Source organism: Taeniopygia guttata, chromosome Z, assembly GCF_048771995.1.
Source record: "Taeniopygia guttata chromosome Z, bTaeGut7.mat, whole genome shotgun sequence".
Classification (NCBI taxonomy): domain Eukaryota; kingdom Metazoa; phylum Chordata; class Aves; order Passeriformes; family Estrildidae; genus Taeniopygia; species Taeniopygia guttata.
The window spans coordinates 27,344,786-27,361,635 of record NC_133063.1 but is presented as its reverse complement, the minus strand read 5'-3'; the positions used below and the strand labels follow the sequence as shown (position 1 = coordinate 27,361,635).

Here is a 16,850-nt window from a genome sequence, read left to right as displayed (position 1 = left end):
TTGTTATCAGAGATAATAAAAGGAGGAAGTATTCTAAAAAACAATGCTCTCTGTGTGTTCACCTCTGATGCAATTGGAGCATGTACCTTTTTGGGGTTATGCACTTTCTTGGGGTCTTACACCTTTGCCCATTTTTTTTCCTCATTTTGATCAGAAATTGTACTATAAAAGGTGTTGCACCTCTTCAGTATAGTGGTGGAAGTGATGAAAAGGCCTTGATGTGTAGAGTAATAAATAGCAACACTTAAAATGCTGTGTGATTTCGGTGTAAGTATGTAGTATTTCCAGATGCAGGAGTTTCCTGAAGGAAATGACTCAATTTCTTTAGGTCATGTGCTTGCAAGTGACTTGCTCATTTTTAGAATTTTTGAGATAGTACTGCCTGAGCAAACTGCACACTGGAGAGGAGCATCTTAAAATTGCTAGTCATAAATTTTTGTATTTAAAGAAATTATAAGGAAGTTAAGCCTGCTCACAAGATTTATACATGTGCTTCTGTCTATGTGTATAGTTTGTGTAATATTTGTCTCCAGCTCTTTCTTTTTTTTTAAATCATAATAATGACTTGCTTTTCCTTGAAGCCAAAGCTACCCATGCTCATTCTGAGAGGTTGTTAGTCTTATATGTTATCATTAGAACAAAATTGTCATTCTTAGTAATTTGGAACTTAAAGTCCCATCACCTTATAGTACAAGATATGCCTTGATTTTAGAGCAAAAAATAAATACAAACATAAATACAGGTGTTTTGTGATAAAATGTGAATATATTTACTGTGATCATTCTTTAATATGATTTATATTCTCACTTGTCTTGAACAACAATTGTTTCCCCTTACTTCTAAGAACAGGAAATTTCTTAAGTTAACCAGCCTCGCTTTTGAATCATGAATCAGTTTTAATGTGGTGTCAAAATGGAATATTTTAATCTATAAAATTTTTAGATAAAGTTGCAAATGCCAAAAATCTTACAAATCATAAGTGCTGGTTTGTAAGGATTTGCATTGCTTGGTTGGGAGCACTTTACACCCCGTCACTTTCCACAGAAGTTGATGGGTGTTGGATCTCTAAGGATCTGTAGACAAAGAGTGTTGCTTTGCCATCAAGAGAGCCCATGCTCTGTGTATTTAGTAAGATTTTTATTTAACTCAGTACTTTGCCACAGTATCCTTGTTAAGACTACTATTTTTAAAGGTCTGTGGCATAAAAATATTGTGATGTGTGGTATGTGTAGAGCATTCCCCAGAAGATTGTTCTGCCTGTTGCACCAGCTGTGGTTAATGAACAAGCAAGAAAAGAGGCTGATGGCTGCTATGAAACTGCACCTTTCCTCTTTCTGCTTGTGACTGTTGGTCTGAGAATTGCAAGGCTGTTTTTGGTGGGTGAGGAGCAAGCTGAGTAACTGCATCTGTCCCTTTTTCCCAGTGAAAAATCACAGGTTATTTTGGTCCAAGCTGATCCCTACTCACAAAAGAATGAGCTATTGTGAGAAACAGGCTGGATTAATAATTGTAGCTTTTGCTGGAGCAGTGTTGTACTGGGTTTGTGTAGCAAGGCTTTGGTAGTGGGGTGGCTACAAGGGTGCCTTCCATGAGAAGCTGCTGGGAGCTTCCTGCCTGTCTGATAGAGTCAGCACCAGCTGGCTCCAAGACAGACCCACCACTGGCCAAAGCTGCACCCATTAGTGACAGTGGTAGCACCTCTGGGATAAAGTATTTAAGAAGGGGGAAAAGGCTCTGCACCACAGCAACTGCAGCTGGAGAAGAAAGGACTGGGAATGTGCAAAAGAAGGATCTCTGAAGACATGGTCAGTAGAGTATGAAGGACCGGAGACACTCCAGGTGCCAGAGCAGAGATTCCCATGCAGCCCATAGTGAAGACCATGGTGAGGCAGTTGTGCCCCTCTAGCCAATTGAGCTACACTGTGGAACCCACAAGCAGACTCTGGAGGACCCCATGCCAGATTATGTGGATGCCCAAAAAAATCCGGCTATGACCCCATGGAAATCCCAGGCTGGAGGAGGCTCCCTGCAGAATATGTGGCCCAGTGGAGAGAGGAGCTCATCTGGAGCAGGCTTGTTGGCAGGACTTGTGACGCTGTAGGGAGCCCACACCAGAGCAGTCTGTTTTGAAGGATTGTCTCCTGTGGGAGGTGTCCCATTCTAGAGCAGAGGAAGAATGTGAGGTCTCTTCCCCATGATGAAGTAGGAGCATCATAGACAGCATGTGATGAACTGACCACAACCCCCATTCCCCTATACTTCTGGGTACAGGAGATAAAGAAAATTGAGAGTAAAAGTGAGTCCAGGAAGAAGGGAGGTATAGGGGAAGGTGTTGTAGCATCTGTTTTTATTTTTCATTATTCTACTCTGACTTCATTAGTAATAGATGAAACAAGTTTCCACAAGTGGAGTCTGTTTTGCCCATGACAGCAAACGATGAGTGATCTCTCCCAGTTCTTGCCTTGCCCCATGAGACTTTCATATTTTTTCTCCCCCACTCTTCTGAAAAGGGGACTGATAGAAGGGTTTTGGTGGGCAGGCTCAATCCACCACAAATTTCCTTTTGTTTGATGTTTTGTGCCTTTGAAAATACTGATTGTCTTTTTGCCATGCTAAACTGAAGTATTTCAGAGGAGGATTTGCAGCCATGAGGTGCAGACTTAAGTTGTCACAGTTCTGCTTTTGCTGTGTTTCACCGTGATTGACTTCAGTGATGGCTTTCCTGTGTTACAGTTCCTGGACCTTGTGATCCTGAAGACTTAATTGATGGAATCATTTTTGCTGCCAATTACCTTGGTTCAACTCAACTCCTTTCTGATAAAACTCCATCCAAGAATGTGAGAATGATGCAGGCTCAGGAAGCTGTCAGCAGGATCAAGGTGAGGAGTAACTCTGCTGCTTTTTGTATGGCTGTTTTGTGATTGTGGATATGAACTTCTTTCTTATGCAATAAACTTTTCAGGTGGGGTTATCTATAGTTTCAGAACGAAAAGTGCCTCACCTTTCCTTTGAAAAATGAATCGCATGTGCTGCTTATGGAACAAAACTGATAAGGGGATGTTACCAGGTCATTTTAATTTTCTATGGTGATACTTGTGCTGTGTACTGTAAACCAGAATCTGAAGTGAGTGGTGATCAAAGTTTTATATTATCTGGGTGTGGAGAGAAAACAGGGTAAGGAAATAACTAGTAAGTATTGTGGCTGCTTCTGGCTTGGCACTCAATAGAACTGCAACTGTGGTAGTTATTTTTGTGCAGTTTTTGTGGTAGTTATTTACTGTGCAGTTATTTTTGATCCTGTTGTGGACACTTGTTTCTCCACACATAACAGCTATGAGCTGATTAAAAAAAAAAAAAAAAGCCTATGATGGTACAGGGAAGTGTGGAAAAAATAATTTGTCCTGGAATCTGAAAATTTGTGTTTCAAAAGAGAAATTCCAACTGATTTCTGTACAAGCTATTTCCAGCAATGGGAATGTTGCTGTGCTGTAAGTTACAATTGTGACATTGTCAGCTGAAATTAAGGTGTGTAAACGAAGTATTGCACAGTTGTATAGGATGCTGCAACATTCCCACTACCCATACATGACTGGCTAGTAGGCTTACAGCTTCATCTTCTGCTAATTCAGCTAATCAACACAACCCACTCTGGGAATTTTTCTTAGTTTAATATCTGTGTGTTCTTTTTTTTGTATATTTTATTTTGTATATTTTATTTATTACTCCAACTCAGATTTGGTATGCAGTTATATAAAAGAGAGAGGAAGAGGAGAGAAAGTTATCTGCAAGACCAATAATAGTCTGTTAAGGTCAGCTGATGCTTCCTACTCCTTTTATTCCTTCCACTGCTTTCCATGTGCAGTTTAGGCAAATGTTTAGTTTAGTCTCTGTATATAACTTCAACACAGAAGCTGATAAAAATTGTGATTTTGCTGGTGTTCAAAATGCATAAGTTCTTGTAACCTTGTCTCTGAAAATCATAAACGCTCACATTTTAGGAAAGGCAGGAATATAGCCTTCCTGTTAGAGATTATACTCCACCATCTCTGTGGAAGTCTGCACTGTATTGAACTACTGAACTTTTTGCAAAAGAGTGATTTTTCTTTGTTCATTGGTGACTCTGGATTAAGCGACATTCTTTAAAAATATATTTCTTGCAGCTTTTTCAACAATGGCAGGTGTTGGTGAGTTCTCCCCAAACCTGCAGTGAAGAGTTTTTCTTATAGAGTCTGTTTTTTTCCTGCTCTGGGCAAATACGGCTGTGCCCTTGTGTTTATTCTCTTTGTATTCCTTCTTGATGCTTGACTGTGTGTTAGAAAACTTGTCTGATTTGAGTGAATGGGAAACTAAAGGTAAGGGAGAGAAATAAGGGTTTTGGTGAGACTGGATCTAGGAAGGTCACGTCACTGGAGGGTAAAAGGAAAGATCAGCATGAGCTGTCATAGGAAATAGGTATCAGGAGTGGAACTTGAAGCACAGGGAGTTTGCACCTAGAAGGTAAAACCTGTGTAGGAATACACATTAGAAAAAGATTGCAGACAAAAACGAAACCAAATTGATTCAAACTGGGCCTAAGAGGTATAAGAGTATAGAATCTTTCTCTGATACAAAATGTATTTTGTAGAAATTCATTAACAGAGTACTGTTCTGAGGATTCTGTTGTGCCTCAGCATTTCTGTGTATCAAAACAGAAGAAATCTATTTCATGCATTTCGCTCATAAACGCCATGATTTGTGCATCTACATAAATCAGCAGGCATGTATATCCTTTCTTATTTGTCTCAGTCTTGAGGCCCAAGTTAAAGCATTTGTGACCTGGTGAAACCCTAGCTGGTGTATTTAATTTTATGAAACTCAGTATATTTCAGAAAAGTATTGACTTTTATTGTACACAATACCTTTGAAGACTTCTTGGACAGTTACTGCTTTCTGCTTCTAAGTAAAGCACAAGCAATTGTCCTGCACCTTAGGCTTCTTGGCTTATTAGGGTTGGCTTTGGCTGGTTTTGTTGCTGGTTGCCAATAAAGCTAAACATTTTCAGAGAGAAATTCATTATGACAGATGGAGTTCCTGCTGCCAAATTCATCACTGCATGAGATATTCTATATCCCAGATGTGTAAATTATGGCTTTCACAGTGACTATGAAGGATGTGCCCTACTCATGTTTGTTTACAGAGTGCCATACTTGTTGCATGTCAACCATTTCTCCATTGTTGAAGAAAACAAAGCTTATGAATTAAGAATGAGCTTTTAAAATAAACTTGAAGCTGAGTATTAAAAAGAGGTGAAGAGCTTTGTTTAAGCCCTGCTATTTATACCTTAACAAAAGTGTATACTGTCTGAATTTAATAATCCCTAAATTGCTTCATTTTAGCAGAGCCTTTAGACCACATATTCATTCATTTGGAATGTGAACAGATTTGAAAACAATTCTCCAGGTTTCTTCTTTAAATAAGTGTCTTTTCAGTTAAAAGTACAGGAGTTGGGTGTTTTCTTGCTTGACCTTCATCTCTGTGAAGTCCAGCTAAGTTAAAACAGATACACTGCTTTGAAGGTGTTCATCAAATGTAGTTAGGAATATTTCACTGGGAGTCACTTCTAGCATGCTGTGGGGCAGGTTTGAACATTTCTAGGTAACACCTGGTTTAATTCCTGAACGTAATTTAAGATAAAACCTATATGGGGATATTTAGTTTCATATTTCACACATTTTCACCCACTCAGTGTCCTCTCAATGCTCAATGAGTTGCAGAAGAGTTTTTGTAGAGACTAAATAGATTGAATAAACTTAGGACCTCTCTATAACAAAAATAGAGGCTTGTTGAGTTTTAATGTATGTAATTTTGGAAGTTACATCTATATGATAAATACGTTTAATTTACCTTAAATGAAAATCCTGTATTCTAATATATTTTTAAAAATTGTGTGGATTTGGTATATTCTGTTTGTTTTTTTTTTTTTCTTCTAGGAATACAGAAATAATCTTTGATTTGAGTTAGCAAAATAATGCGGTGATAAAGCAGATTTGTCTAATAAAGTATCTTGCATAGAATTATCCTAATTTTTTGTTGTTCATGGACCATAACTTCTTTTGTGACATTTCTGTGCAGTGTTAAATCACGTATTAAAGGTGCTTGATCCATATCATTGCCTTATTTTATGAAATAATTGAAAGTAGTTCTTTCATATGCTTCCATTTGAAGAACAAAATTTCAAAATTTTCAGTAAATTGAATTATAGCATATTTTGATAAATTGTTTATTCTACACTATAAAGTTATAGCTCAAGGATTTCGCTCTCTCCCTGCACCATCCATTCTAAAGTTTGGGAAGGGTGAGAAAGAAAAACTTGATTTTGGAAAGCTATCTAAATGCTCTCTCTCTGGAGTATCTCCTCCTTGCCCAGTGTATGACAGGCAGCTGTTACTCAATATAAGTATATTATTTCTGAGTATTAATTTAAATTGAGAGTAAAGTAATGAAGAACCTGCCATGTAAGGCAGTTTTAAATGCTTTTGCAATAGTTTGCCATCACCTGTTGCAAAATAACCTATCAGGCTATAAAATATTTCTTAATTTGAAAAAGGTGACTAAAAGCTATTTTGAGACTGTTTCTATTTGTAAATAAGCACCATAGCCTAAACTTTAAGTAGCTGCTTTAGATTTGTTCAGACAAAACCTAACAGATTTAAGTTGTGAGCATCAGTATTAAAAGTTTGATGTGTCTCATGATTCAGGCCTCCTATTTGCTCTTTGTAAAAGTATCTAGTGCTAACTTTGAGCCTCTTTCCTACCACAAACACACCTGTAAATTTAATTAGCAAAGAGCCTGTTACTGTTGGAAGTTAAGGGCTAATTGCCAGCCTGGTGAGTATTGAATTCCTTCAGTGAGTAGGTCTGTAAACTTCAGTTCACCGTTGGTTTGAATTCATGATTGCAAGACTGTAAAAATTATGTTTGTTTGGATTGTTAGTAGAAATGTCTACTAGTACATGTTTCTGGAGCTGAAATACATGCTCCATTGCTTACTTGAAAAAATGTGATAGTGTGGACATATCTTTGTGTAGGTGTCACAGGAAAATTTGTTGACCAGTTCACTGTGTGAACATTGGTACAGATTTATTTGCTCAGAAGGAGGCTAAAATGAAAGTCACCTTCAGTCTTTTAATTTTTCCAGGAAAAAGCAGCATAGTGTTAGGGAGGTTATTTTTTTTTTAAGTCTGTAAAAGTATGAGATCTGTAAAACCTGTAATAATAAGGCATACAAATTTTCTCTACCTTTTACATTGGTGTATCTTCAAAAGAAATCACTTCATGGTTTACAGTGCTATAAGTGAAGGGAAGCTCTGTTCTGTTTCTTAAACCATCCTCCCTCCACTAAACCTCAAAAACAATTGCGCACAAAATAACCTTGTTTGTTGCAAGTAACATTTTAAATGAAAAAGAAATCCTTTTGTGTTCTTCCTGACTCTTTTGGTGCTCTTTCTTTTTATTTCTGAAATTAATTGTGCTAAATATGAAATTTTACAACTTTTTAAGCTAAAAAGAAAAGGAGGAAATTAATCTAAGCAGGGACTAATTTAGACCAGCTAGTAGTCTGTGAGCCCTGACATTAGTTTGTAGATTCCTGCTTGACTTGGAGTTCTTCTCTAACTGTTCTCCTGTCTCTGTTTGTTCCATGCTAAGCAGATGGCCCAGAAATTAGCCAAAAGCAGGAAGAAGGTGCAGTACAAACTCCATCAGCTTGATGTTATACTTGTTCTTTTGTTTTCTGGGAGGGTTTTTCCCTTTCTTTTTATTTTGTGGTTTTATTTTCTGCATCCAGCAAGGTTTTATCAGATTTATTTCTGAACCACCATACAAGTTGACATATCTGGGAAATCAGTTGCCTGATTGGCCATTTTTTGTTGCTTCTCATTAGCCATTTCATGTTAGAAATAGAAGAAAGATTGGATTTATCAAATGGTTACAGGCAGTACCCAAAATGCATATTAAAGAATCAGGACTGACATGACAAAGGTATAAACATTGTAAAATGATGGATTAAAATGAAGTGTGGGTTTTTTTGGTTTGTTTTGGGTTTTTAATTTTTTTTTTTTTACTTTTTTATTTTAATTTTATCTTTCTGTAAGAGTGCTTTGTTTGACTCACAGAGATGTCAAATTGCTGGATGCAAAAAAAAAGTTTTTGTCTATACATACAGTAATATACTGAGATTGACTCATCTTTGTAATACGTTTTGTTTGTAGAACTTTCAATTACCTTTTAACAAATGTGATTTTAAAAATATTACAAAAAATGTTTGCTTTCTATTAACAAAATATTACTTCTTAAATGGGTTACTGCTTGAAAAATATGTTGTCTGACTGTGAAGGTCTTCTTGCCAGAACTGCATTATGAAGAGCTCAAACAGTACCTCCTGTGGTACAGGTTTTTCCATTGGTCTTGGCAGCCACTGCTAGCCCAAACAGAAATTCCTCAGGCAGGAGATACTGTTATGCCTTTCTATGGCTTATATGAAAACCTTATTTGAAGTGGGATTCATAGTGTGCATAAAATGGTAAAATCATATTACTTTTCAAAAAATCTTTATAGTTCATGTTGCAGTCAGGTATAATTTTACTGAATCAGGAAAAATAGCAGGCAAGCTTTTATGACGTTAACTTTTTTTTCAAACAATATCCAATTCGCTTTCACATATATGATATAGTTTCCACATCTTTGTGTTTATCTTTTGCTTCTGCAGTCTAATACTCTATCCTGCGTTGCTGTTCTGGTGACTGTGTCTTAGTGTGCTCCTGTTCGTGAACTAATATCATTCTTAGTAAGTATGTTACCAAATGTGTTTGTTTGACTCTAGTCCATTTGTTTACAGGCTCCAGAAGGTGAATCTCAACCCATGACTGAAGTGGACCTGTTCATTTCTACACAGAGAATAAAAGTACTGAATGCAGACACACAGGTATAGACATAGACACTTTTGTCAGTATTGTTGGAGTAGACTATTGGAATAGACTTTCATTTACATTTAAAATTTGTCTTTAAAATGTGCTGGATCTTGTATTCCCCTCTAGTCAGAAATCCGTGGTCAAGAGCAATGTCATACAAGCAATTATTCTGGTTTGTCTGATTGTAGAAATAATTCAAATTTTTGGGTAAGATAATTGTAGTCAGCTTATGTCAAGTATTGATTCTGTCCAGAGTAGCCCAAAATGCTTAGATGCAATAAGTTGTTCATAGTCCTGTACACATACAAGCTCAGCATGTGCAGGTTCTGCAGCTGAGGTCTTGATGGGCTTTTCCACAGGAAAAAAAAAATCCTTCTAAAATTTTGTTTGTTTTATTTTTGGAAAGTGGAGTTCTTGGTTTCTATTGTATTTCCCTTCATGCATGACCGGTATTACAGACTTCACCTAGCAGAGGTCTTACATTATTTGTGTGTTTTGATAATACTAGATGTGCAATAAGAACTTAGTTGAAACAGTTGCTTATGTTAGTTTTCTTATTCCCCAGGAAACCATGATGGATCATCCCCTGCGGACCATTTCTTACATTGCTGATATAGGAAATATAGTTGTTTTGATGGCTCGTAGGCGAATGCCACGCTCTAACTCCCAGGATAATGTGGAAGCATCTCACCCCTCTCAAGATGGAAAGAGGCAGTACAAAATGATTTGTCACGTCTTTGAGTCTGAGGATGTAAGCAATTACATTGTCTTGTAGTTTTCTAGGTCTGGAAAAGTAAGCATGTTTTGATAGGCTCAAAGTCCATTATGAGTGGTCCTGTTTGCTTTTTAACTGCACCCAGTATTTTATCTGAACAGAGGAACTTTCCTGCCATTTATATGTTTGGACATGACATGTCATAGGAAGCTGGTGTTTATAGAAATGCTTACTTTTTTAAAGCTTCTTGAGTGTCTTCCCATAACAGTGATTGGAGGGTCCACTTGCTGCAGGTTACAAATACCAGCTCAAATTTTGCATAAGAGAGGGAAAGTCTTATTTTTGTAGGGAAATTCTAATCCCAAGTCTTGCATTGAGGATCAATCACTAATGCATACCAGAAAAGTGATTTTTTATTTTTCTGGAGGTTTGTGTTGGGGCTGTAGTTGCTATCATCTTATCAAAAAACCAGCAAACAAAGCTTGTGACGTCAGAAATCCCAAAATATACTGAATATACAAATTACTAAATTTTAATCTATAGCGCGTTTAAGGTACTTTACACAAGACTAAGTTGCCTGACGTAGGATTTGATCTCCTGTCTTCACAATCTGTGTATAACTTGCTGATTTTATGATCTTTTAAAAAGTAACTTTCAGTAACTGAAAAGTAAAATCAAACTTATTACATTGATGTGGTTTGATATGTAGTTTTTAGGATCATTAGGACCAAATTAGCTGTAATAATCTGGTAAAATAATATACTCAAGAGAAGCAAGTAAAAATACCAGTTTCTTCTATGTCTTCCAAACTAGAGTGAACAGCAAGGACTTTGAGATGGGAAGGTTTTCTTGAATAAAGAACTGATTAAATGTAATGATTTCATGTAATCTGTTCTAAACCTATGCCTGAATATATTATCTGAATATATTATTGCACATGACTATATTATTGCACATAAATGTGTACACATGACCCACTGTTGAGGTTAAAAAGTAAGGATGAGCACTGATGAAAGTAATCCTGGACCAAAATTGATAGAGTATAAAAATTCTGGATTATTTCCACAGAATAACATGCAAACCTGTTTTGCAAAGCCTTTTAAGAATCTGGTGTGAAATGCAGTAGCCAATGTATTTTTTGCTTAATAACATTTTGTTTAATAACATTTGGCATGCTACCTACTTTGAGGCTGCTGTTCCTAGGGTTCCTGTGTTTCTAGTCACAAATTTGGACACTGCTTTTACTGGCCAGTTGAAAAAGCAGAAATCAAACTGTCAGGTGCCAGAGTCTGGGGCGTATTTTCCTTCACCATGGAGTAGTCTGATCTTTTACATGATCCATACTTACTGGATCTGTTTCCTAGTCTGCTCTTGATACTTTGGTGCACTAAAATTTGAGCTTCCTGATCTATGATTTATTTGAATCAGTCTGTATTTGTGTCATGTGTAATCATCTTTATGCCTGTAAATCCAGCTGGTTTGTAAAATGCCTGTAGATCCAACAAAAGCATTGCTCATTGATGGGGAAAATATGCTGAGAAACTGCAGATTATATCCGCTCTCCTTAGTCATGGTATATAGCTCACAGGTAACTTGCTGAATTTATCTCAAATACTGAACTGACTAACAGTCAGAATGGAAGGACTGCAGCACTTTGTTAGCAGCAAGGAAATGGCAGCTTCAACGTTTTGTACCTCCAGTGAAGTATTACTGCCTGTTTGTATTATAAAACTTGTCTTTTTTTCTTCTGGAGCAGTTGGGTACTTGTCAGAATCTACACAGTAAGGGAAACAGAAGCTGTAAGCCTACAAGCAGGTGTTGGCCAGAACATGTCTCTGATTGGAAGAGTCTTTGTCTAAGGAGGACAGCACCACATTTTCAACTATTTAGAGGTGTACCTTTAACTACAAAGGCCAGAATGAGTAAGAAAGATGCAGAGAACTGGCAGGATCATGTGATTTAGAGGGAGGGAAATAAGTATAGGGGATAGAAGCTGAATGTAGTAGCAGGGTGAAGAAGGAGATGCATATGACCATTTTTTGACCATGCTGCCCTTTTTTTAAGGGCTTGATCTGGTCACTAGTTGCTGCCTTTTTCCTTTTTTGGCTGAGGCTGAGGTAGGAGTAGTAACTATCAATGTCATAACTGATGGTAAGAAAAGTTGGAAATACCCTTTTAAATGTGGCTGTGTGTTCCTTAGTAGACATTTTCATTTTCACTACTGGCTTGCCAGACAATGACATTGCCTTTGCTGGAAGGGAGAGCCATCTGGGGGCAAATGTGTGGGAAGAATTGTAGATGCAAGCCACAATTGCCGCAGTGGCTCTATCTTTACGCTTACATTAGTAATTCCTACCTGTGAAAGGATGTCTTTCTCATATTTGTAATTTATAATTGCTTACTGAGCTAGATTCATGGTAGAGCTGAATGTGTTGACATTTTATGAGTCTTTAAAATTAATTTGTAAGGCACAAATATTTTTTAGACTGGAATTTCAGTAACTTGTGGGTTCATCAATTGATGATCCATTTTACAGTGTGATTGTAACAGAAAGTGTCAGTGGACATGATCATCAGAATGTTTCACTTTTTTTCTTTCCTTTTCCCTTCTTTGGGAACTGCTACAGGCACAGCTGATTGCACAGTCCATAGGTCAAGCATTTAGTGTGGCCTACCAAGAATTTCTGAGGGCAAATGGAATCAACCCAGAAGACCTTAGCCAGAAGGAATATAGCGACTTGCTTAATACCCAGGACATGTACAATGATGATCTGATTCACTTCTCCAAATCTGAAAATTGCAAAGATGTATGTCTCTTTTTTTTTTTTCACAAATATTTGGCTGCTATTTACTAGTTGCAGGTCTGTGTTGGCAGAATCTAAAAAACCATTAATACTTCCTGTAGATTATCTCAGTTAGTCTAGAATATCCTCCATTATAGGACACCCTGTCGTCAGTTCTGTTTCAAAGACAGTGAACCCCAAATTCATCATCAGTCAACTGATTTACCATCTGGTTCTGTTATTTTCACCAAAAAAAATTTCAAACATGTTTGTAAGCAAACTTAAAGCAGATTAACAGATTAATAAAATTTAAAAAAAATTCAGTGAACAACAAAAAATTTATAGATGCAGCAGTGTTTATGAACATGATTGATTCCAGGTTTTAAATAAGTGTATGGGCCAGAAGGCTTTGCAGCTTGCTTAATAAAAATATACCAGTGTGCAATGGAACACACAGGTCATGTTTTTCCAATGCAAAGTTGTAAACTCTTTCAATCTCTTCTTATTTAGCTTTGTCCAAAAAAGCCCATGGCACCAGGATTTCCTTCACTGAAATTTCTTCTTCTCATAAACAGAAATTACTTCTGAGGGGTGTTCAGCACTAAGTCTGTATTGTGTCTCATTTAATGTTTGAGTGCAAATGAAAGGTAGAAAAACATGCACCATATCTTGTTTTGCCTTTGAATTAGGAAGGCAAGTTGCAAATTAAGAGGGATATATTTGTTGGCTTTGTGAATGTTTGGAGTGGGATGATATTAGTTCCATGGGTGTGAAATAAACTCTTTTTTTAAACACTTTTTCTTACTATACAGGTTTACATTGAAAAGCAAAAGGGAGAAATTCTAGGTGTGGTGATTGTGGAGTCTGGCTGGGGATCCATTTTGCCTACAGTTATCATAGCCAACATGATGCATGGAGGACCAGCAGAGAAGTCTGGGAAGCTGAACATAGGGGACCAGATCATGTCAATCAATGGGACCAGCTTGGTTGGTTTACCACTCTCAACATGTCAGAGCATTATAAAGGTAGGGAAGATGTTTCTGGAAGCTACACATTTTAAAATCATTACATAATTTAAGAGCAGAAAGTATAAAACTCAGAAGTAAATTCTTACCAAATGTTTGCATAGCACTTTCCATTTAATGATCTGAAAAAAAGCAGTGTGAATTATGCTACACAAATTTTCTGTCTCCCCACAGGACCACAGAATGGGTAATTTTGGGACCACTGGAAGTAGTCTAGTCCAACTTCCCTGTTCCAGCAGGGTTCCCTAGAGCATCTTACTCAAGAGTGTGCGTCAATGGCATTTGAATATCTCCAGAGAAGGGGACTCCAGAGCTTTTCTGAAAATCTGTTCCTATGCTCAGTTTCACTCACAGGAAAGAAATTCTCCCTCATGTTAAGGTGGAACTTCCTGCATTCCCTGTTGGCCCTTTGCCTTTCATTCTATTGCTCAGCACCACTAAAAAGAGCCTGACTGTATCCTCTTGGCATCCTCCCCTCAGATACGCACATTGATGAGGTCCCCTCTCAGTTGTCTCTTCTCAATGCTGAACAGGGCCAGCTCCCTCAGCCTTTCACAGAATTGTGGCATTTTTCAGGTTGGAAAAGACCTCTAAGATCATTGAGTCCAGCTGTAAACCTTTTCCTCCTAAGTGAAATGCTCCAATCCCCTAATGATTGCCTTTGACAGGACCTGCCTGCTCTAGGAGCTCCATGTCCCTGTTGAGCTGAGGAGCCCAGAACTGGACACAGCACTCCAGATGAGCCTCACAGGGCTGAGCAGAGGGGCAGGATCCTCCCTCAAGCTGCTGCCAGTGCTTTTCCTCATGCACCCCAGGACACCATTGGCCTTCTTGGCTACAAGAGCACTACTGGCTCATGGACAGCTTGTGCTGGGCCTGGGGTTATTCCTCCCCATGTGCATTTGCCCTTGTTTATTTTCAGAAGCTTCCTTTCTCCCCACCTGTCCTGCTCGTCAAGGTCCTTCTGAAGTATTGCACAGCGCTTGGGTATCAGCCACTCATCCCAGCTTTTGTGTTATCAGTGAACTTGCTAAGGAGGCACTCCATCTCTGATGATAAGTAAGATTGGGCCCAGTATTGAAGCTTGGGAGACACTGCTAGATACACGCTTCCAAATAGACCTGTGCCACTGATCCCAATTCTCTGAGCTCTCATTCAGCCAGTTCTCAATCCATCTCACACCCACTTCCTGAGCTTGGCTATGAGGTTATCTTGAGGGACAGCATCAAAAATCTTGATCGAATGACAATATCCAGTGCCATTCCTGACTGCTGTGCTATTTATTTGTGTACAAGGGCTCTGTACACAACTTCACAAGGGAATATTTTGTGCAGAAGGAAGATATTACCAGGTATACACTTGAAATTGTGTATCACAGGTACCTGTGATAGGCACAGGTGCCTAATATTGTCATAAGCCTTACTAGCTGTCAAATACCTCTTAATATTTGGATGAAATAGAGTTTTTTGTTTGTTTATTTATACCTATTTTTAAGGCTTTAAAACTTTGGCTTAAAAACACACCCTCTGTGGCATCTTTGGACAAGTTATTTCAAAGTGCTTCTCTTATTTGATGCTTCTCTTCACTTGCATAAATGGGGCATTTTAATTGGAAGAGCTTTCTTCTAGTTGTCAGGAAAGTATGTGACAGTGAAAAGCTTGCAGGTCATTTGGAACTGGACAGTGCCTGGGGCAGCTGTAGCATATAGAGGAATAAGTATTTCAACATCAATGTTTAAAGAGCAGGAAAGATATATCACTAGAGAGTGTTTGAAACAAAGTTCATTAGTTATTTATTGAAATTAGTTATTTGTTGAAATGGTCCTGCCTAGCTCTGCAGATCATCACATGAAGATGCGTAATGCTGGTGGTACATTATGTAGGCATTCTTCCCTGATTTTTAAAAATGTACCTGTTAGACTTACAATTTAGGCAACTCTTTGGTAACAAGTTCTATTGTGTAACTTTTTTCTTTCGCTTTGTATTTTTTTATTGCAAAACAAATTTCCATTACAAAGTAAATTTGCAAAGTAAAAAAAAGTGAATTTTTTTTTTTTCATAAATTATCTCTTAATACTTGAACTAAAATGTTTGTTATGAAGATTTTCCATTCAGGCTTCCTAAAATGTTAATATTGAGTTCTGATAAGTTATAGATGCATAAGTCACTGAACCAGTCATTTTAGATTCAGTGAGTAGGAATGATAGCATGTGTGACAAACTGAAAATATGGCAAAAAGAGTCTTACATCTGTAAAGAAAGGAAGAAAAAAAAATCTTAGTAAATATCTTTGCACTCGCATCATCAAAACAAAACTCCCTGCAAATTTAGGCTCTTTGTGGTTGCTTCCTATCCCACATAATTTTTATTTCTTAAATTGTGATAAGTTATACTTCCCTTATTCATGTGGAGATTTTGTTGTGCTCATCAGTACTTTCTCAATACAGAACCAACCAGCTTTGCAGAATGCAGCTTCTGCAGGCCTTTCTCTTCTTCCCTGATAATTACCACAGTTTCCACAGGAACTGCCAGCTGGGTTTTTTTTGTCTTTCTAAAGAGATGATCTATATGTTTGCAGATCTTCATAGCCACACATCTGGAGTTATTCATATAGCACTTTTGGAAACAAGTATGTATATGAATGATCTAAGGGTGGATCATTAAATGTGATAGAAATATCGCAGATTTCAGATTTCCTTAGCATGCTGGAAGGACTCCTGTGAAAAGATGATGATATTATGTGGATAAACATATGTCACAAGCACTTCAAACAAGATAATTCAATATTATGAATGTAATCTCTGCTCCTAATTCACCATAAACCAATTGCAAACTGATGGAGCTTGGAAGAAGCTTTCCATGTGTTGTGGCTATTCCCTAATAGGATTATGCTACTTCTGTTTTTTTCAGAAGCATCTGATACTGGTTACTATCAGAAGTATACTCATGAACTAGATAAACAAGGAGAGGTGGTCAAAATACAGTTATTTTGTTTATGATCAGTTTATGTTACCGGTCTGTATACTACTGAAGATTATCCACTTCTGAAAAATATGCACTTTCTGTAAAATTAAAATAATTTTTTGTTAGGGACCACATTATTTTTTTTTTTTCCCAGGGAATACATGTAAGTAACTTGTACATTCATGAGAGAAGTAAGGGAATGATGATATCAAATCTGTTCTGGGCATGTACCCTGAGTGAATTCAGATGACTGAAGTTAGACACTTAAATTCCTCATGGAAATGGGCATCTCAGTACTCTGCATGACTCCTATCTTTCAGGATTAGAACGCTGAGTCCAAACTCCCTTAGACTTTTCCATAAATATCATGCCCACAGCGTAGTTGAGAAGTCCCTGTTCTCTACAGTATGTGCTGTTG

General features: G+C 37.5%; 1 protein-coding gene across 4 annotated transcripts in view; it reads left to right on the top strand.

Annotated features, from left to right (window-relative positions):
- Positions 1-16,850, top strand: part of APBA1 (amyloid beta precursor protein binding family A member 1) — an 86,448-nt gene that overhangs the window by 58,365 nt on the left and 11,233 nt on the right. For 2 of the 4 annotated variants that reach the window (XM_002190283.7, XM_012577461.5), the window contains 6 exons: positions 2,734-2,879; positions 7,690-7,722; positions 8,876-8,962; positions 9,514-9,699; positions 12,290-12,469; positions 13,258-13,470. In XM_002190283.7, the coding sequence (XP_002190319.1) occupies positions 2,734-2,879; positions 7,690-7,722; positions 8,876-8,962; positions 9,514-9,699; positions 12,290-12,469; positions 13,258-13,470 (845 nt within the window). The remainder of the gene's footprint in view (positions 1-2,733; positions 2,880-7,689; positions 7,723-8,875; positions 8,963-9,513; positions 9,700-12,289; positions 12,470-13,257; positions 13,471-16,850) is intronic. The other 2 variants (XM_030258349.4, XM_030258350.4) reach the window with 1 other exon arrangement.